This window comes from Lagopus leucura, unplaced genomic scaffold (assembly GCF_019238085.1).
Source record: "Lagopus leucura isolate 7727_CA_CO unplaced genomic scaffold, USGS_WTPT01 Super-Scaffold_100159, whole genome shotgun sequence".
In the NCBI taxonomy this organism is placed as follows: domain Eukaryota; kingdom Metazoa; phylum Chordata; class Aves; order Galliformes; family Phasianidae; genus Lagopus; species Lagopus leucura.
The window spans coordinates 2,330,936-2,346,997 of NW_024962335.1; the positions used below are offsets into that span (position 1 = coordinate 2,330,936).

The 16,062-nt window shown below is 37.6% G+C and overlaps 1 protein-coding gene across 1 annotated transcript in view; it reads left to right on the forward strand.

Annotated features, from left to right (window-relative positions):
- The window catches only part of ACSS3 (acyl-CoA synthetase short chain family member 3), a 76,217-nt gene that overhangs the window by 35,569 nt on the left and 24,586 nt on the right, over positions 1-16,062 (forward strand). The window contains exon 9 of the mRNA XM_042889874.1: positions 6,262-6,365. Within this exon, the coding sequence (XP_042745808.1) occupies positions 6,262-6,365 (104 nt within the window). The remainder of the gene's footprint in view (positions 1-6,261; positions 6,366-16,062) is intronic.

Here is a 16,062-nt window from a genome sequence, read left to right on the forward strand (position 1 = left end):
CTAAGTATCATACAGCAAACGTTAAGAATGTGTGGTTTTGGATGACATCTGATCTTGGAGTTGAATCATTTACTCATCATCAGATGAAGGCCATGTGAGACGCTAGGCAGTATTCAGTCATGGGAGCACCTTCTATCACAGTTGTCCGAAGAGTAAAGGAAGATGAGAAGCTGCATAGCTTAATTGTACCTTCACTTTCTTAATTACTCTGAAAAGTTTTATGTATCAGTAAGCTGGATTTATTCCTGAGGTATTCATTACAAGTTTTCTTCCATCTCTTTTAAGTGCTATCATCAATTGTTTCCCTTCCATGAAATGAGGAACAAAGCTTTTGAGACCCTAAAGCCCTATTCTTCTTTGATCTTTCATAGTAAGAAGGTGGCTCACATGCTAGAAAATTTAATTGCCATTCCTCAGCACTTCTTTAGGTGGTGACTAAAATGAGCCAGTCCGTATAATTAGAGTAATAATCGAGTAGAAAATCTGCTATGCTACTGCTGTGTAAGTTGCTGAATTTTCTTGCCAAAGAATTCTAGGCAAATAAGAGTCCCCTTGCTGATATCAGCTGTCCCAGATGTTAAAAAGGTATTTTTGTCATTCCTGTTCAGTGCTTAGTTGATGAGCTTCTCCATTTGAGTACAGTTTGATTCTGCTCATAATTAATTCAGCTTTGGGCCATATCATTCCCTGTTACATCATTTCTCCTCTAGAGCAGCATTTAGAATGTAGTATTCTCTTGAATTGTCTTAAGTCAGTTAGATATAAAGTCCAAGCTCCTTTTCTCCTACGGGTAAAAAGTCAGCATCAATGACAGTTCTCTGACTACTAGCATGGTGCTGTAAGGTTGACAGTCTTCAGCATGCCTCTCTTTCAGTGTTAGGCAAGAATTATCTTACTGTAAAGTCTAGTTGTGACTCTTAACTACTTGACTATGTGTGAAAACTGCAGTTCTTTAGAAATAGGGTCCAATAAATGACTACAATCTCCTTTCTTGGATGGACTTTTCCATTGAAGGTCAAGAGGATTTCCTTTCAGTTTGAAATCCGTCTTATGTTTACTTCATACACATCTACTTCATATGCTATGAAACTTCATTATCCATATTACTTTGTATAAAGATGTAAAGTGGAATGTCTTTCTGCCATCTGGGATAAAATATCCCTACTTATTCTAGAAACTCAATATCATATGGCCAGAAATGTATTCTTGAAAGAGGGTTCCATCATGGTGCATTTGGTTCCTGAGAACTTATACTAAAATACACTGTGGGTGAAGGTGTTTTTGTTTTAAAATCCTATTTAAAAAGAACTTCCTGATAAGATGTGGAGAAGGTAGGCAATGCCAGCTTCCAGTACACAAAGGAGTACTTGATTTACAGGAGTAAATAGAATGATAACCAGAGTTCTGTTCTTCTGAACTGAAATAAAGTATATAAATCCCTGTTAAAAACTGATACTGTTTGCATCACTTACAACTAAATTATGTTGTATGTTCCAAAGCTTATAGCGTGCTTTATTCAAATTCCATATTGGCTTTTGGAATCTTAAATTAATATTTCCCTTTGAGACAAAACATCACTTATGTCTTAAACATGGGTTATGTTAAACAGCAGAAGAGATTTTTGATTTGCCGGACTGTGAGATAAAAGCCCTATTCAACCACTTATCTCTGTGGTGTCTTTAAAGACCAGGTTTTTGATAACGCACAGAGCTGCTAAGCAGTCCATCTGATTGTACTGCTGCCTGTTGTGTTTGAAAATCAACCCAAATTCTATGACCAGCAAGTACCTGCGTGTATTCTGGTTGGCTTTTGGAGTCAGTTAACATCTTCATGAGGTAACTCCATAGCATTGAACTATTTGGAATCACAATCCATCTTTCAATTGACTTGATTTCTATGATTTGGTTAGGTCTAATTTCCAAATGATTAACAACTGACAGCTATACATGAAATTGGGTAACAGTTCAACAGATTAAAATATGAGCAGTAGTAATTTGTAGCTCCTGTTCCATAGCCTACTTGGTGTTCTTTGCTTTAGTCATTTTATTATATCAAGAGATTCTGGAGACTGAAGCATGTTTGTTTGATACCAGATATTAATGTGATTGTTTAAAGAAGAAACACAAGACTGGCTACATAAAATCCATTCAGAAATAGCAAATCTGAAGTTGATTAGTAACTGCTAGTTTCTCTCTCAAAACACAGGAACAAGGGGATGGGAAATTAAATTAGCAAATTCAGAGCTGTTAGAAATTCTTTCTCACAAAATTCATGACTCGCACATGCTGCTGGAGATGTGATTAAAGCTCAGAATCTAGGACAATTGGAGTACGTTACTGAGTGCTGTTTTCTACCACCTACTTTATGCTACTGTCGATCATGTATGGCTATTTCTTTAGTCTTTAGCAGAGTTCCTAAAAAGCTTTTGTGGAGCTCCCTTTCACCTGTACTTGGAAAAGGAGCTGAGCTGCTTTTGTATTCTGTGTCTCTGACTCAGCCACCCAAACATCAAGTACTTGAATCCTCCTGAACAGGGTAAAATATCATCGGGGAGGGGAATGGGCAAGGATATCAGTGGAGAAAAATGAGGTGAATAAAATATATGTGTGTGTCACATGTTTAAGTATCTCTGGACTCCAGAGGCTTTAAGAATTAGTCAGAATTTTTTATTTCCAGATTCTGTTTAGAACTGTAAATTAACCTTCCTCACATTTTTTTTTATTTTTATTTTTTTTTAGTAAGGACAAGTATATTTAATGTGATGCAAGTTTATTTAATGTGATGCAGGGTTTTGCTTTGCCAGGAAAAACTGGCATATGCATTCCAGACTTAAAAGCACTTCTACAATCTTTTAATCCAGAAGAGTTTAGCATGAGTTCACTCATGTGAACGCTCCTGCTTTGGGATAGTGGTTTTGATATGTGGTTTCTTTGTGCTTGGAGTGACACCAAAATGTGCATGCTGTTTTGAATTACTTAGATTGTGACAAGACCACTAATGCTCATCTGTCCCCTGCATGAGGTAGCACTTCATATCCACTCCACTGGACTAATAGGGCCTAAAATCTTGATTTTCTGAGTGACAACGTAGGACATACTTACTTAATGGAGAGGTTTTAAGATCTTTCTACTCCATTAACTGCATTGCAGTGGTAGATGATTGCAATAATAGGTGCATTGACATGCTTTGAAGTTTTAAGTGGATTGTTAAAAAATTGTTCACAGTGGGACATTTTATAACCGTTGCCCTCTCTCTTGTTATACTGTTTGAAAGGAGAAAATAATTCTACGATTCTGTAAGTCCATAGCTCTTATGCTTTGTTTGGCTTATAGCACTTTGCTCTTGTATTCTCTTTGATGGGTTTGTATGGTAAGTTGTCCAAATGCTAGTCCCAGTTCTTCCCACAACATGGGATTGCTCTAGAGCCTGCGGAAACAGGCTTGATTATTAAAGCTAGGGATTCAAAAGGAGGAGTTCTGGTTCTGGCTTAAGGTGTAACATGCTGTCTTAAGTTTTTTGACAAATCCTAGAGTGCTTGGCCTATTGCTAGCTCTGTTTTTAAAGCAAGGGCATTTATTATAAAGTTAATACATTCATAAGTTAAATTTTTACATCTGAGCTGAAATTCTGTGTTTAGTAGGCCTACTTACAGAATATTCAATACCATGTAAATTGAGCAATGCTTAGGAGAAGTGTCCTGCATGACACTTGACTTAGGAAAAGTGACTGCATGAAACATGAGTCTCAAAAAGCTTTTCAGAAAGTATCTGTGGGTTTTATTTATTCAGTATTTTGTTCTTCGCTATCATAAATTTTTAACTGTTTCAGCTCAACAGCTATTAACTGTAATTATCGGCAGTAGCTTGTGCTTTCAAAGAAAATGCATTCAGGATTCTAATTGGGCACACACTCATTAAATCATCACCTTCTAATATGGGAGATGTGCTCAGAAAGCAGTTTGCCAAAATGATGCAGATTTACAAGTACAGAAAACACTACGCTTCCTTGATGTGAAAGCTGCTTGCTTACACATTTGCTTTGAGGTTTTATCTGTCTTTTTTGTTTTTATATTGCTTGATGTTCCATAGTAACTTCCAGTCTTGGTGCATTTAATAAAAAGATTTGAAAGACTGTGCCTTTCAGCAGGAATTTTGACTAGCACAGTGTCAGACTTCCATGAAATCAGTTTAAGGACTTCTGCTTTCTCTGTGTCAGTGTCCTCCAGTTCACCTACACAGTACAATCAGACATCAAGGAAAAGACCACCCCCCTACTGTGATCAGACATCCATATTCTTAGACGTGGTCTATATACACATCAGTCCTAGCAGTGGACATATGCTTAGTCACGTAAAACTGTAGTACTAAGACCTCCGATTTGCTTGAAAAAGAACTTGCTTTCTGCCCTGTCCTATATGAGGATATGACAAAGAGACAAACTCCTTCTCAGATGTTAGCTATTCAGTCTGACACAGCAGCAGGGGTTTGACTTCCAAGCTTGACAGCAAGTTAAAAGCTTGCTGTTAACCCACCTGCTTACTCTGTACCTTTTCCAAAAATTATCTTCAGCTTTGAGAGTGCTGAATTCTTATTTCTAGCCACACCTTTAGCACTGTATGCAGTTCAGAATACTGCAATATAATGATGTAAAACTATTAGTGCCCAGAGGAGGGCTGCAAAGGTGGAGAAAGGTGTGGAGTATAAGCTGTGTGAGGAGCAGTTGGGGTCCCTTGGTTGGTTCAGTCCAGAGCTGAGGGGAGGCCTGATGGCACTCCAGCTCCTTGCAGGGTGCGGAGGGGAAGTGCTGAGCTCTGCTCTGTGGCCCAAAGATGCTGGAGTTCAAGCAGCTTTCGGACAATTCTCTCAAACATAGGGTTTGATTTTGGGTGGTCCTTATAGGAGTCAAAAGTTGTACTTGGTGATCCTTGCAGGTCCCTTCCAGCTCGGGCTGTGCGATGATTCTGTAAATCTGTCACATTATAGTCATGATGACTTTTTGGTACATGAAGGAAGTTTGCTGCTCTGAGACCAGGTATCCCTGCCTTCTTTTTCCAAGGAGTGTGAGAGCAAGATAATAAATCATTCTTTACTTTTGTAACTTTTTATAAGATGACAATCTTTGGCCAGTGTTGTGAGTATCCGCAAGTTTAAATGCAAGTTAACATGGTTTTAAGTTGCTTATTACAAAATCAGAAATGCAAAAAATCTTCCACAAAAGGAATAAAGTTGCTGTGCCAATCTTGTAAAGGTCAAAACGTGCAGTTTGCAGTGATGTACTGTAATGTCCTGATTCTATGTAGAAATAGTCATATTTAAGAAAGCTACAGTTGACAGAGGACCTTATCATACTAAACAAAGCGTGAAATCAATTTGTAGGGCTTAATGAAGGACAGCAGTGTGGCAAAATTTGATGAAAGATGATGATTAAGACTGGCGGGGGGGGCTATTGCCCAGGTATGTGGCACTGCCTGATTTACTGGTGTGCAAATGCTCTGCACCTGTCTTGATTTCCAGGTGTTGCATTTATTTTCTGCCAGAGTTGCATCAGAGCATCCAGCCAAATAGGCTGAATTCCAATACCGTTATTCTGACATCATCGTTGTTTTGTAGGATTACATGATTTATTTTTTTATTTATATGTAAGTAGTCTCTGTCTGTATAGGAAAAGGTATTTAGCTGCTGTTTTTTCTCTACCAAACTCATTTCTGAAGGCATATAAGAAGATAACTCACAAAACGTTAAGATCTATTTAAATGGAACGTTGCTAAGAACTTAAAGCTAAGAGTTATGCTACAGGTATTTTGTATTGCTTCTGCTTATTTCTTCACTAATTTCTGATATCTCTTTTTTTGTATTTTGTGTTTTTTGTTTTGCTGATGGATATCTACCTAGATTTGTGTATAAATTATTTAAATATTCCTTGCTTCCATTTACTGTTGGCTGTCACTAACCTACCAAGATCTCTGAATTTTGAAAATAAAGCTTCTTTTACATGATATGTCAGATTGCATAAAGTAGTATTGCAGGATTTCATTTGTTACTCAGTGGGATTGAGTACATCCATCATTTCATCATATGAAGAGTAAGAGACTTCCCTCCCTTTTTTTCTTTATCAGGGACACAGACAACAAATGTTTACTGAATTAATTGAATTAATTTTTGTGTTACTTTCCTGTCCAGATCAAGATGCATTTTTTTAAATATATATATATATATATATATATATATATATATATATTTTTTTTTTTACTATTATTTAAAGGTTCAGGATGCTGTTTGTAGCTGGTGAACACTGTGATGTGGGCACACTGGAATGGTCAAAAAAAGTCTTCAAGGTACCTGTCTTGGACCACTGGTGGCAAACTGGTGAGTATTTTAAACTACAGTTAGTAAAATATGGTGATGAGATGTTTTCCGACCCTGTTCTTGAGTCTGCAGGTAGATCAGCTATGTGTTTCCATTTATAGGGTCGGGACTAACTCTGAATACAAACAAAAAAATTGGATTAATTCAACATCAAAATGTGAAAATGTGGGTTTTTTGTTTGTTTTTGTTTAATTGAAATATGATTTCAGAATTTTTAACAACTGTAGAAGAACAAAGGTATCTGGATCCTGTGGGTTGTTTTTTTTTTTTTTGTTATTGTTTCAGTGTTTTTCCAGGTGTAATTTTATGTTAGCATGTGTGATTAATTTATAATAGAAGAATTTGTATTTGGAGAAGCTTTCAGGTTTAAGTTGTTCTTTTTTTTATTTGCACATCTTGTGTAATTAAAACCAAATGAATGGAGTACTAGGATGTTGGCTGGTCAGGAGGGATAGTCGGGACAGGGGAGGTGGAGGTGCTGCACTGTACTTAAGGGAAGGATTAGACTGTACAGCCTTGTAGTTAGGGGTGTCGTGGTAGAGAGCCACTTGGTGAGGATTAAGGGTATGAATAGCAACACAAATGTTGTTGAGGGTGTCTACTATCACTTATCCAGAACAGTGACACAGATGAGCAGTAAGGCAGAATAAGGCAGTAGGCAGTAAGGAGAGATTTCTGGATTGGTTGCTCTTGTGCTTATGGGAGATTTCAACTCCTTAGTCATAAACTGGGAAGAGCATACTTACACAAGTAAGGCTGAAAATTCCCAAAGCGTGTTGAAGATAAATTTGTCATATGTACTTGGTGATCTAAATAGGAAAGGAGCCCTACTGGATCTGTTGTTTGAGAATAGGGAAGATCTTGTGGTAGAGGTGATAGTAGATGGCCATCTTGCCTACAGTGGTCATGAAATAGTTGAGTTCTGTACTTCTGGTGTAATGAGGAAGAAGGTCAGCAGAGTTGCCTACTTGGAGTTCAAGAGTGCAGACTCGAGGCTTTTCAGGCAGCTAGCTAGCAGTGTCCACTGGGAATCTGATCCAGATGGTTTAGAGGTACAAGAGAGCTGATTGTTCCTCAAGAGTCACCTTATAGAAGCTTAGCAGCATGCAGTCCCCCTGTGCTGCAAGCTGAGCCAAAGACAAGCTTGTCTGAAGAGAGAACTTCTGAAACTAGGACGGAAAGAGAAAATACATCGTATCTAGAAACAAAGTCAGGCTTTACAGGGAGGCTGATGACAGGTATTCAAATCTCAGAAGTAAGCATTTTCTGAAATGTTTCTAAAAGATTAAAAAAAAAAAAATAACAAAAGCACAGAAATAAAAATCTTAGTTACTTGTGGCAGGAAGAGGTCAAGACAATTAACTGTATTTTATGTAGAGATAGTAAGTTTTTAAAAACTCTTTTTAATAGCAATATTTATTTTACAGTAAAAATATTAAATTTTACAAATTACTTTTTATTTTGATTAAATTGGACCTGGGGGTACTGCTGCTGTTTTGTTACACCCAAGCTGAAAGCCACTGACCTATTTATATATGTGAAAAATCTTTTGACCTTTAACAATCCAGCAAATCCTTACATATTCCCAGATTTGATGGTTTTTTTATTTTTTTGAATCTGTTTTCTTTTAAAGCAGGGGCATCATAGAACTGTGAGGAAATTTTGACATCTTATTGAATGCCATAGTCTTGTTTTTGCAATTTTGTATTAGTCATTGACTCAACTGAGGCTAGAGCAGAAGATGGTGAAGAGGAACTGAATTGCTAGTGTTTCTTGTTAGATGGAGTAATTTCTTCCTTATGACTGAAAAAAGTAGGAAAGAAATCAGTTTTGCAGAACTGAGAAGTGACTGAATCTCTATATGGAGACAGAAATCAGTGACCAGAAATAAAAGTTTGAAATGCTATTATAAAAAAGAGAAAAGGGAATGTAAAATGTTTACTTGTTTCATCTTAATGATGTTTCTTCAAAGCCATTGGCTTGTTTACTGTGCACTGAGTTAGAGTTAGATGAGTATGGACAGAAAAATGAATGTGGTTTTCTTTGATTTTTGCCTCGGGAATATATATGGAGTACATGAAATTATTGTGAATTCAAACAGTGCGTTGAAAGGGAAGAAGGCTTTAATTAGGGGACTTCAAGTGGTTAGATCAGTAAAACCTAACTGATAACATCTTTGATTTGTGTCAGTATGCCTTCATCAATAACATTTTTTTTTTAATTCAAATTTTTGTGTTGCAACTGTAGTGAGGACATCATAAAAGATGTGAAAGGTATGTCACAGGATCTGCAAGTGGCAGGTGGGGTTTGAGGAAGTAAGGACTGCTAAACACTGGGTCTTTGGAGACATGGCAATGGATGGGAAAAACAGTACTTTCAGATCCTGTACTCATCTATATGTAAGGAGAGAAAAATCTTGTTTTGGATTTACACAGGTGTGTTTTGCTTATTTATATAAAATGACACAGCATTTAAGTAGCCATTTTCATCTTCAAAGTAATTGTGCAAATGCAAGCACACTAATTCTTTCAACGCACTGGAGAAGTAAAATTATTCCTATCTGACAGACATTAAATTGAGAGAGACAAATGTCTTGCACTAAGCTAGTCAGGAAGCCACTGCAAATTCAGTTTTAGAAAACAATTTTTCCTGCTCAGAAATAAGTTCACCTGCCATAATGACCTGTTCTGTGATATTTTGAATATTAGTGAAGGGAAACAGACCATTTCAGACCTCGTTGTAAGTCTCTTTGTGGACTGATGTTTTAACGAAATGATGCAGTTGCTGTGTTTCAGTATTCCAGCTAAATACATCACCAGGAACTTTGCCAAATTGAATTGAAATAACCTAAATAATGTAGTGTAGGTAGTTCCCACTGTCATATTCTTTGGAGAGTGCTAAATAAACAGTGAAAGGCGAGTTTAGGTTACCTTCATTTTGGATCTAGCTTTGAATTTGAAAAAGAAAAAAACAGTGAGAGAGTGAAGAGCTGTGGAAGCACAGACTCTGAAAACTTCTGTTAAACTTCCCTAGCTGCTTTCATGGTAGTTATTCAGTATTTGTAGTAGAAATAAATAAGTCTTCCACATCATCTTTGAGATTTTCAGATGTTAGCAATCTAGATTTTCATTACTTCATAATAAATACAGGATGTGAAGAGGCTTTTTTCCTATTGATTTTTAGACAAAAATGTTTTGATACTCTGAGGACATATGGGAAAACTCAGTTGAAAGACAACCGAACCTAAAAATTCAGGTATAAAATCTGAAGTGTGTAAAATCCCACTCAAGAGACTTGTTTCAATTTTGTTGTTGTTGTTGTTGTTGTTGTTGTGTACTTCTTATACAATGGGGATCTAAGTTAGTGAGCACACAAGTGTAGAAGGTTCAGGTTGGATATTTCATTTTAGGATGCAGTTACCTTAACTGTCCTGACCATAAACTCCCTAACAGGCAGAAATATGAGAAGATTATTTCAGAGAAATAAACTGCTTTATCCAACAGGGAATGGGTGTCTACAGTGGGGGGTTATGACAGAAATCACTTAATGCTTGCTGCGTTATGTGTGCTGAAGTTAGTGTGTGTATGCTGTAATGAGATTTTGGGTACTCTGTCAGGAATTCCTGAAATTCTGTAGCATGCTTAATTTCCTCTATCACTTCTGCCAGCCTGGATGTGGATCTGGACATCCTGATGTAGAGGCTGGTGACCCTGCCGTAGGCTTGAAACTAGATGATCTTTGAGGTCCTTTTCAACCCAGGCCATTCTAATATTGATCTTGTTTCTTCTGTGTGTATTCTCTCTAAAGCATGCAACTGCCCTGTTGGTATTATTTTTTTTAATAGATGTTATTATGTAATTTCATAGGCGTAGTAGTTTCACTGGTATTTTGTTAGGACTATACAAACAAAACAATTACACCATTGTCCTCAGTATAAAAAATATGAATCATTGTTAACTATTCTCACTGCAATATATTTTGATGAATTATTTCCTACCACAGTCATTTAAGGAGAAGAGTTTATTAACATCTCCAGGCAGCATGTTCTGGTCCCCTGTCTTCAGTTTCCATTGCGTTGTCTTGGCAACACTGTGCAAAATCTTACTGTGAGTTTCCAGAAAGGTGGGTTTTGCAGCTGAGTTCTGTAAGGTAATCTCTAGGTTTTCACTACAGAACTGCTCTTCAGCTCCATAACCTTGTCTATAAAGACCTTGTTTCCCCACATTTGACAGTTGGATTCCATGTTTTGTTTTTCAGTCATCTGTTTTGCATGAATCTCAACTGTACAGATTTCCTTTCTAGTCCATTGAGTTCCTTAACATGATGAGATTTTTTTTAGAGCGAAAGGTAAATTAAAGTGTAGCTGTTTTCTTTATAGCAAGAGTCAATTCTTAGATTATTTTTTTTAATAGCCAGAGATGCAGTTGTGGAGTTATGGAGCCAAAGCAGAACACAAATGAAAGAGGTGGCATTCAGAGTTCAGGCTGTTGTTTTAAGGTATCGGTACCTCATTGCAGATGCAGTTTTTGCTTTTTAGAGATGTTTGTAGCTTGTAGACTGGGATTGTATTTTTCTTTTGACGGAAACTGGTATTCTACAGAGCAGTTGTTTAAAAGTGGAATTTACCGTGCAGAAGGCTATTCATCCCTGAGCTGCAGAGGCCTTAAGAGTATCATGTTCTGGATGACTGGGCTTGTAACAGGTGTTCACGTAGTGAAAAAGAAGAAATGCGGCTGTTCTTAACATCTCTGTATATAGAGGTTTGTATTGTATCATTAAGAGTACTTGTTCTATTGTAATTTAATGCAATTTCAGGAAGTGATATGGGTTTAAGTTGGGATTTATTTTCTAATGAGCCAGGTAATTTGGTATATATTGTTTTGGAGAAGCCAACTTGTGAAAAGCACTTGGTGCCTCTTTTTCTCAGTATTTTAGTAATATTACCACTCAAACGTGGAGGGGGAGAGAGGAAGCAACTGCTCTCTATCAAAGAACATAGGAGACCAGAATCCACACGTGCATCCCAGGCTGCAAAACGGTACTGGTTCAGTGAAGGGAAGAAGTGTTGCGGCTTGGATTTAAAACGGGGGGGAAAAAAACAAACCAAAACACTTATTTTTTTTATGGAACTGATTGCAGGTTGGGTGTGGTTAGCTAGTAAGCAGATGATCACAGATCTGTAAGGGTTAGAAGGGGACCTCTAGAGATCTTTTGCATCCAACCTCCCAGCAAAGCAGGCTCTGTACAGCAGGCTGCACAGGTCAATGTACAGGCGGGTTTTGAATATTTCCAGAGAAGGAGAATCCACAACCTGCCTGAGCAGCCTGTTCCAGTGTTCTGTCACCCTTACTCTGAAGGAGTTCCTTCACGTATTGGTGCAGAACTTCTTATGTTCAAGTTTATGGCTGTTTCCTCTTGTCCCATCCCCACAGACTGTTGAAAAGAGATTGGCCATGTCCCTTTGACTCCCACACTTGAGATATTTATAAACAGTAGTAAGATCTCCTATGAGTCATCTTTATTCAAGGCAGAACAGACCCAGTTTGCTCAACCTTTCCTCATAGGGGAGATGCTTCAGGCCCTTTATCATCTTTGAGACCCTCTGCTGGACTCTATCCAGAAGATTCCTGTCTTTTTTTTGTTCTGAGGAGTCCAAGAACTATGCACAGTACTCAAAGTGAGGCCTGACCAGGGTAGAGTATCACCTCCCTTGACCTGCTGGCCACGTTCCTTTTAATGCACCCCAGGATCCTGTGGGCCTTCTTGGCCACCAGGGCACACTGCTGGCTCATTGCCAGTTTGTCATCCACCAGGACCACCAGGTCCTTCTCCACAGAGCTCCTCTCCAGCAGGTCATGTCCCAGCCTGTACTGACACTCATGGTTACTCCTTCCCAGGTGCAAGACTCTACACTTGCTTTCGTTAAATCTCATCTGGTTTCTTGCTGCCCAGCTCTCCAGTCTGTCCAGGCCTTACTAAATGGCAAGCACAGCCTTCTGGTGTGTCAGCCATTCCTCCCAGCTTCGTATCATTGGCGTACTTGCTGAGGGTGGACACTATGGCACTATCCCTTCATCAAAGTCATTGATGAAGATACTGAACAGGACCGGACCCAGCGCCAACCCCTGTTGAACACCGGTAGGCATAGGTCTCCAACCAAACTCTGCACTGCCAAGCACTACCATTTCAGTCAGTTCTCAACCCACCACACCATCCACTCATCTATCCCACACTTTCTCAGTTTCATTGTCAGGATGTTGTGGGAGATGGTATCAGAAGCCTTGCTGAAGCCAAGGTAGATGACATCCTCTGCTCTCTCCTCCCATCTTGGTGATGCCATCAAGAAGGCTACCAGGTTGATTGTGATTTTCCCTTGGTGAATCCATGCTGACTATTGCTGATGACCTTTTTCTCTTCCAATTGCTTGGAGATGGCATCTAGAGCAAGCTGTTCATTCCGGTGACAGAGGTGAGACTGACTGGCTTGTAGTTTTCAGGTATAGTTTCCTGGATTGTATCCTTCTATTAGAAAAACACAAGCATGCACCTTTGTGGTTTCTTTTTTTTAAAATTGCTTGGAAGCCTCTCTCCTCCTCTTGGCTGTTCTCTTCCCACTGGTCAGCACCTCTTCTGAGTTGACAGAAATTCTGTATCAAATGTGCTGTCTGATACACAATCTCATCTTTATGTCTTATGCACACTGACACTTTCTAATTTAAAATAACTAGAAACTATATATTAAGCTTTGCTGTTCCATTTTACGCCAGTTTCTCAGTGTTTATTAATCTTAATCACTTCAAATTGTCTTTCCACGTGCAGTCAGTGGGCATGCATTAATATGAATGAAACATATGTGTTTTTCTCCTTTCTAAAATTTATTTATATGGTTGAAATGATTGCAAGTAGAAGAACTGTAAGGCAGTCTTTAAGTTACAGAGCTCATCCATGAACAATGTTTAGCGTGCACTGGATGGATGAAGAAGTGGGGACACCCTTAGAAGATATGTTAAGTGAGAGTAGTGCAGTCTCAAATGCCTGAAAGCGACCAGCTGTGACAGCATCTCCAGTTTATATGTGAGTGAAGATGTTACAGGTTGCTGATTGTTCTTGTTGCATGGCAACTGCTTTTTTTTGCTGCTCAGGGAATAAAGCCCTCATTAGTGTACAGTAGATGACTTTTTTTTTTTTCTGATGATTTGAGAACAGGAATGCTAGAAGTAAGCTGCATGAATCCTGTGCATTTTGTGAGATTTAAGGCTGTCTAGTGAAGGCAGGGAGAGGAGTTTCTTAAACATTAAACCCTGATGTAAAAAAAAAAAATAGCTTTGAATTTCACAGTGGTGATTTTATCTGACTTCTCCATCTTGGTAGTATTACTATGCATACAATATATTAAGATTTCCCAAAATGATCAAACAGGAAACGGTTAGCACTGAGATGTGTAATTACTTTTTATAATCTCCATGTATCTCTTAGTATTTCATCATGTTATCGGTTACAATTTTGCATTAGGAAGAAAATAAAAATCTGAAATTCATTTTTAATCTGAAAGTATATTATATTTCATTACATTTCCTGACATTTTTAGATATGCTGTCTGACATCTTCAAAACAAGACCAAAAACCCTGTCATTTTGCTATTGGCAAATTATAAAATGTGCATTACAAATTACTGTTTGGAGGCAAGGGAGCCTGATGTTTTTACAGAATGAATGCATAAATATCTGGTGCTTTGTAAATATCCTGCTAGTTCTAGATAACTAAAGTTATTTCTTCCTTTGGAAGACTTTAATAATTTTCATCATCTACCAAGCTTTAAGTAAGCTAATTAGTAAATATAGCTAACCGTTCCAGACACTTTGGATGTACTTTGATATCTTTAGAGGACTTTTATATATATATACAATACCTCACACATCACAGTTCATAAATGTGTTCTATATTTGGATTGGTGGAAAAAAAAAAAAAAAAAAAAAAAGAATTGGGCAAGGAAACCTTGAGGGAGTTTTACTGTTTTGGAGGTTTGATTTTGTATTTAAATGAATGGATTGGATGTGACAATGGAATTGCCATACAAGAAATATTTGGCCTTCACAAGTGTAATATATATTCATGGTAATAGATGCATTATGCCCACAAGTGCTTTGAAGCATTTAGAAAATACTGGAAAATTTGCTTGTTTTTCATCTGACCTGAAATTCTAAAAATAAGCCTTAAAACTTCAGGCAATTCAGAAGAAAATTATAAACAAAATGGAGGTTTTTTTGAGAAACAGGCTTCAGATCTTCAAAAAGCTTTAGTTTTCTTCTGCTTCTGTACATTTGCAAGAAATGGGAGAAGTATTCTCCTTCTGGCTCACTGCACATAGCTACTGTTGTACAGGTGTTATGGTGCTTCCACAGTTAATACTAATGTGATAATTCCAAGATTGTGGAAACAATCTTGAAGCTGTCATTCTCAGCACTGTGTATGTGCCTACTAATATGGGAATGCCTCCTTGTTCATTAAAAAATATATATTTTATTTAAAGCAACATGGAATATAATACTATATTCACTTATAAAGGTTGGGAATTGCCTCCCAGCTGAGGTGGGAGGCATTCGTCAGCACAGCTGGAGGTTGCAATCGGATATGAAGTGAAACCAAGGAGATAACTACCTACATGAACTTTGGGAAAGCTAATTGTTGCGAAAGCTCTGCTCCAGAGAAATGGCTCACTTAGTGAAAGCACTTAAATGCGTACCTGTGTTGCATTTGACATTTAAAATGTAATATCCTAAGCTACAGATTAGACTAAATGTAGGACTGTGGGGGAGATGGTAGTTATTTGGTAGTTATGATCCTGTTATGAATCATATGAATATGCTAGAAGACATAGCTTGGCTCTGTGTAGCTATGTGTGTGGTATAATGAATGGTAACTGCAAAGTGCAAAGAAAAGCTTATCTCTGGCAATGTTTGCATCCCTTCTTTTAGACCACACCTAGCATACATGTGGCTGCACAGAGAGCAGTGTCACATAGGAGCTATCCTAACCATTAGGTCATCCAGTTCCATATAAAAGCAGTTTGTGCTGGAAAAAGGAAAGATGGAATGTACAGACATGATAACAATAGAAGAATGATAACGAGACTATTTTTCAGTGATCTGCACTGATGTGTATTTGAATCAGTTCATGTCAACTCTGCAATTGATTGCCCAGTTGTGCACTTAAGTTGCAAAGTCAGCCTTCTTCATGTGTTGGATAATTAAAACAAATATGAATATGGCTGTTACATTGTCTATTCTCTCTTTTGTGTTTGCTGCCTTTCAGGGAGTAATCTCTTTTTCTATAGTGCCTGTCAAGTATGGCTGTGCTGTTGATTAAGCATCCTTGATGTTATTGTATAATAAGGAATAAAAAGAATAAAGAAAGCTTCATATGGAAGTGAATAATGAACAGCAAGTTGCCATAACCAGAAAAAAATGCAAATTTTTGTGCTAGGCACTGGTTTTACTGTGAAAATTTGTGCTGGACTGTTTCTTTAATTAACAGATCTTCCAGTTTTCTTTAGTTGCCCTTCTAGAAATGGGTTAATTTCCTATTTGTGTCTTTTTTCCATGAAACTTTCTGGTATTTTATACATGATAGTTGGAGTAGAGAAAGTAAAAATTAAGCAAGTTTTTAGGGTTCTACATACAAATCAACACAGTGGATTA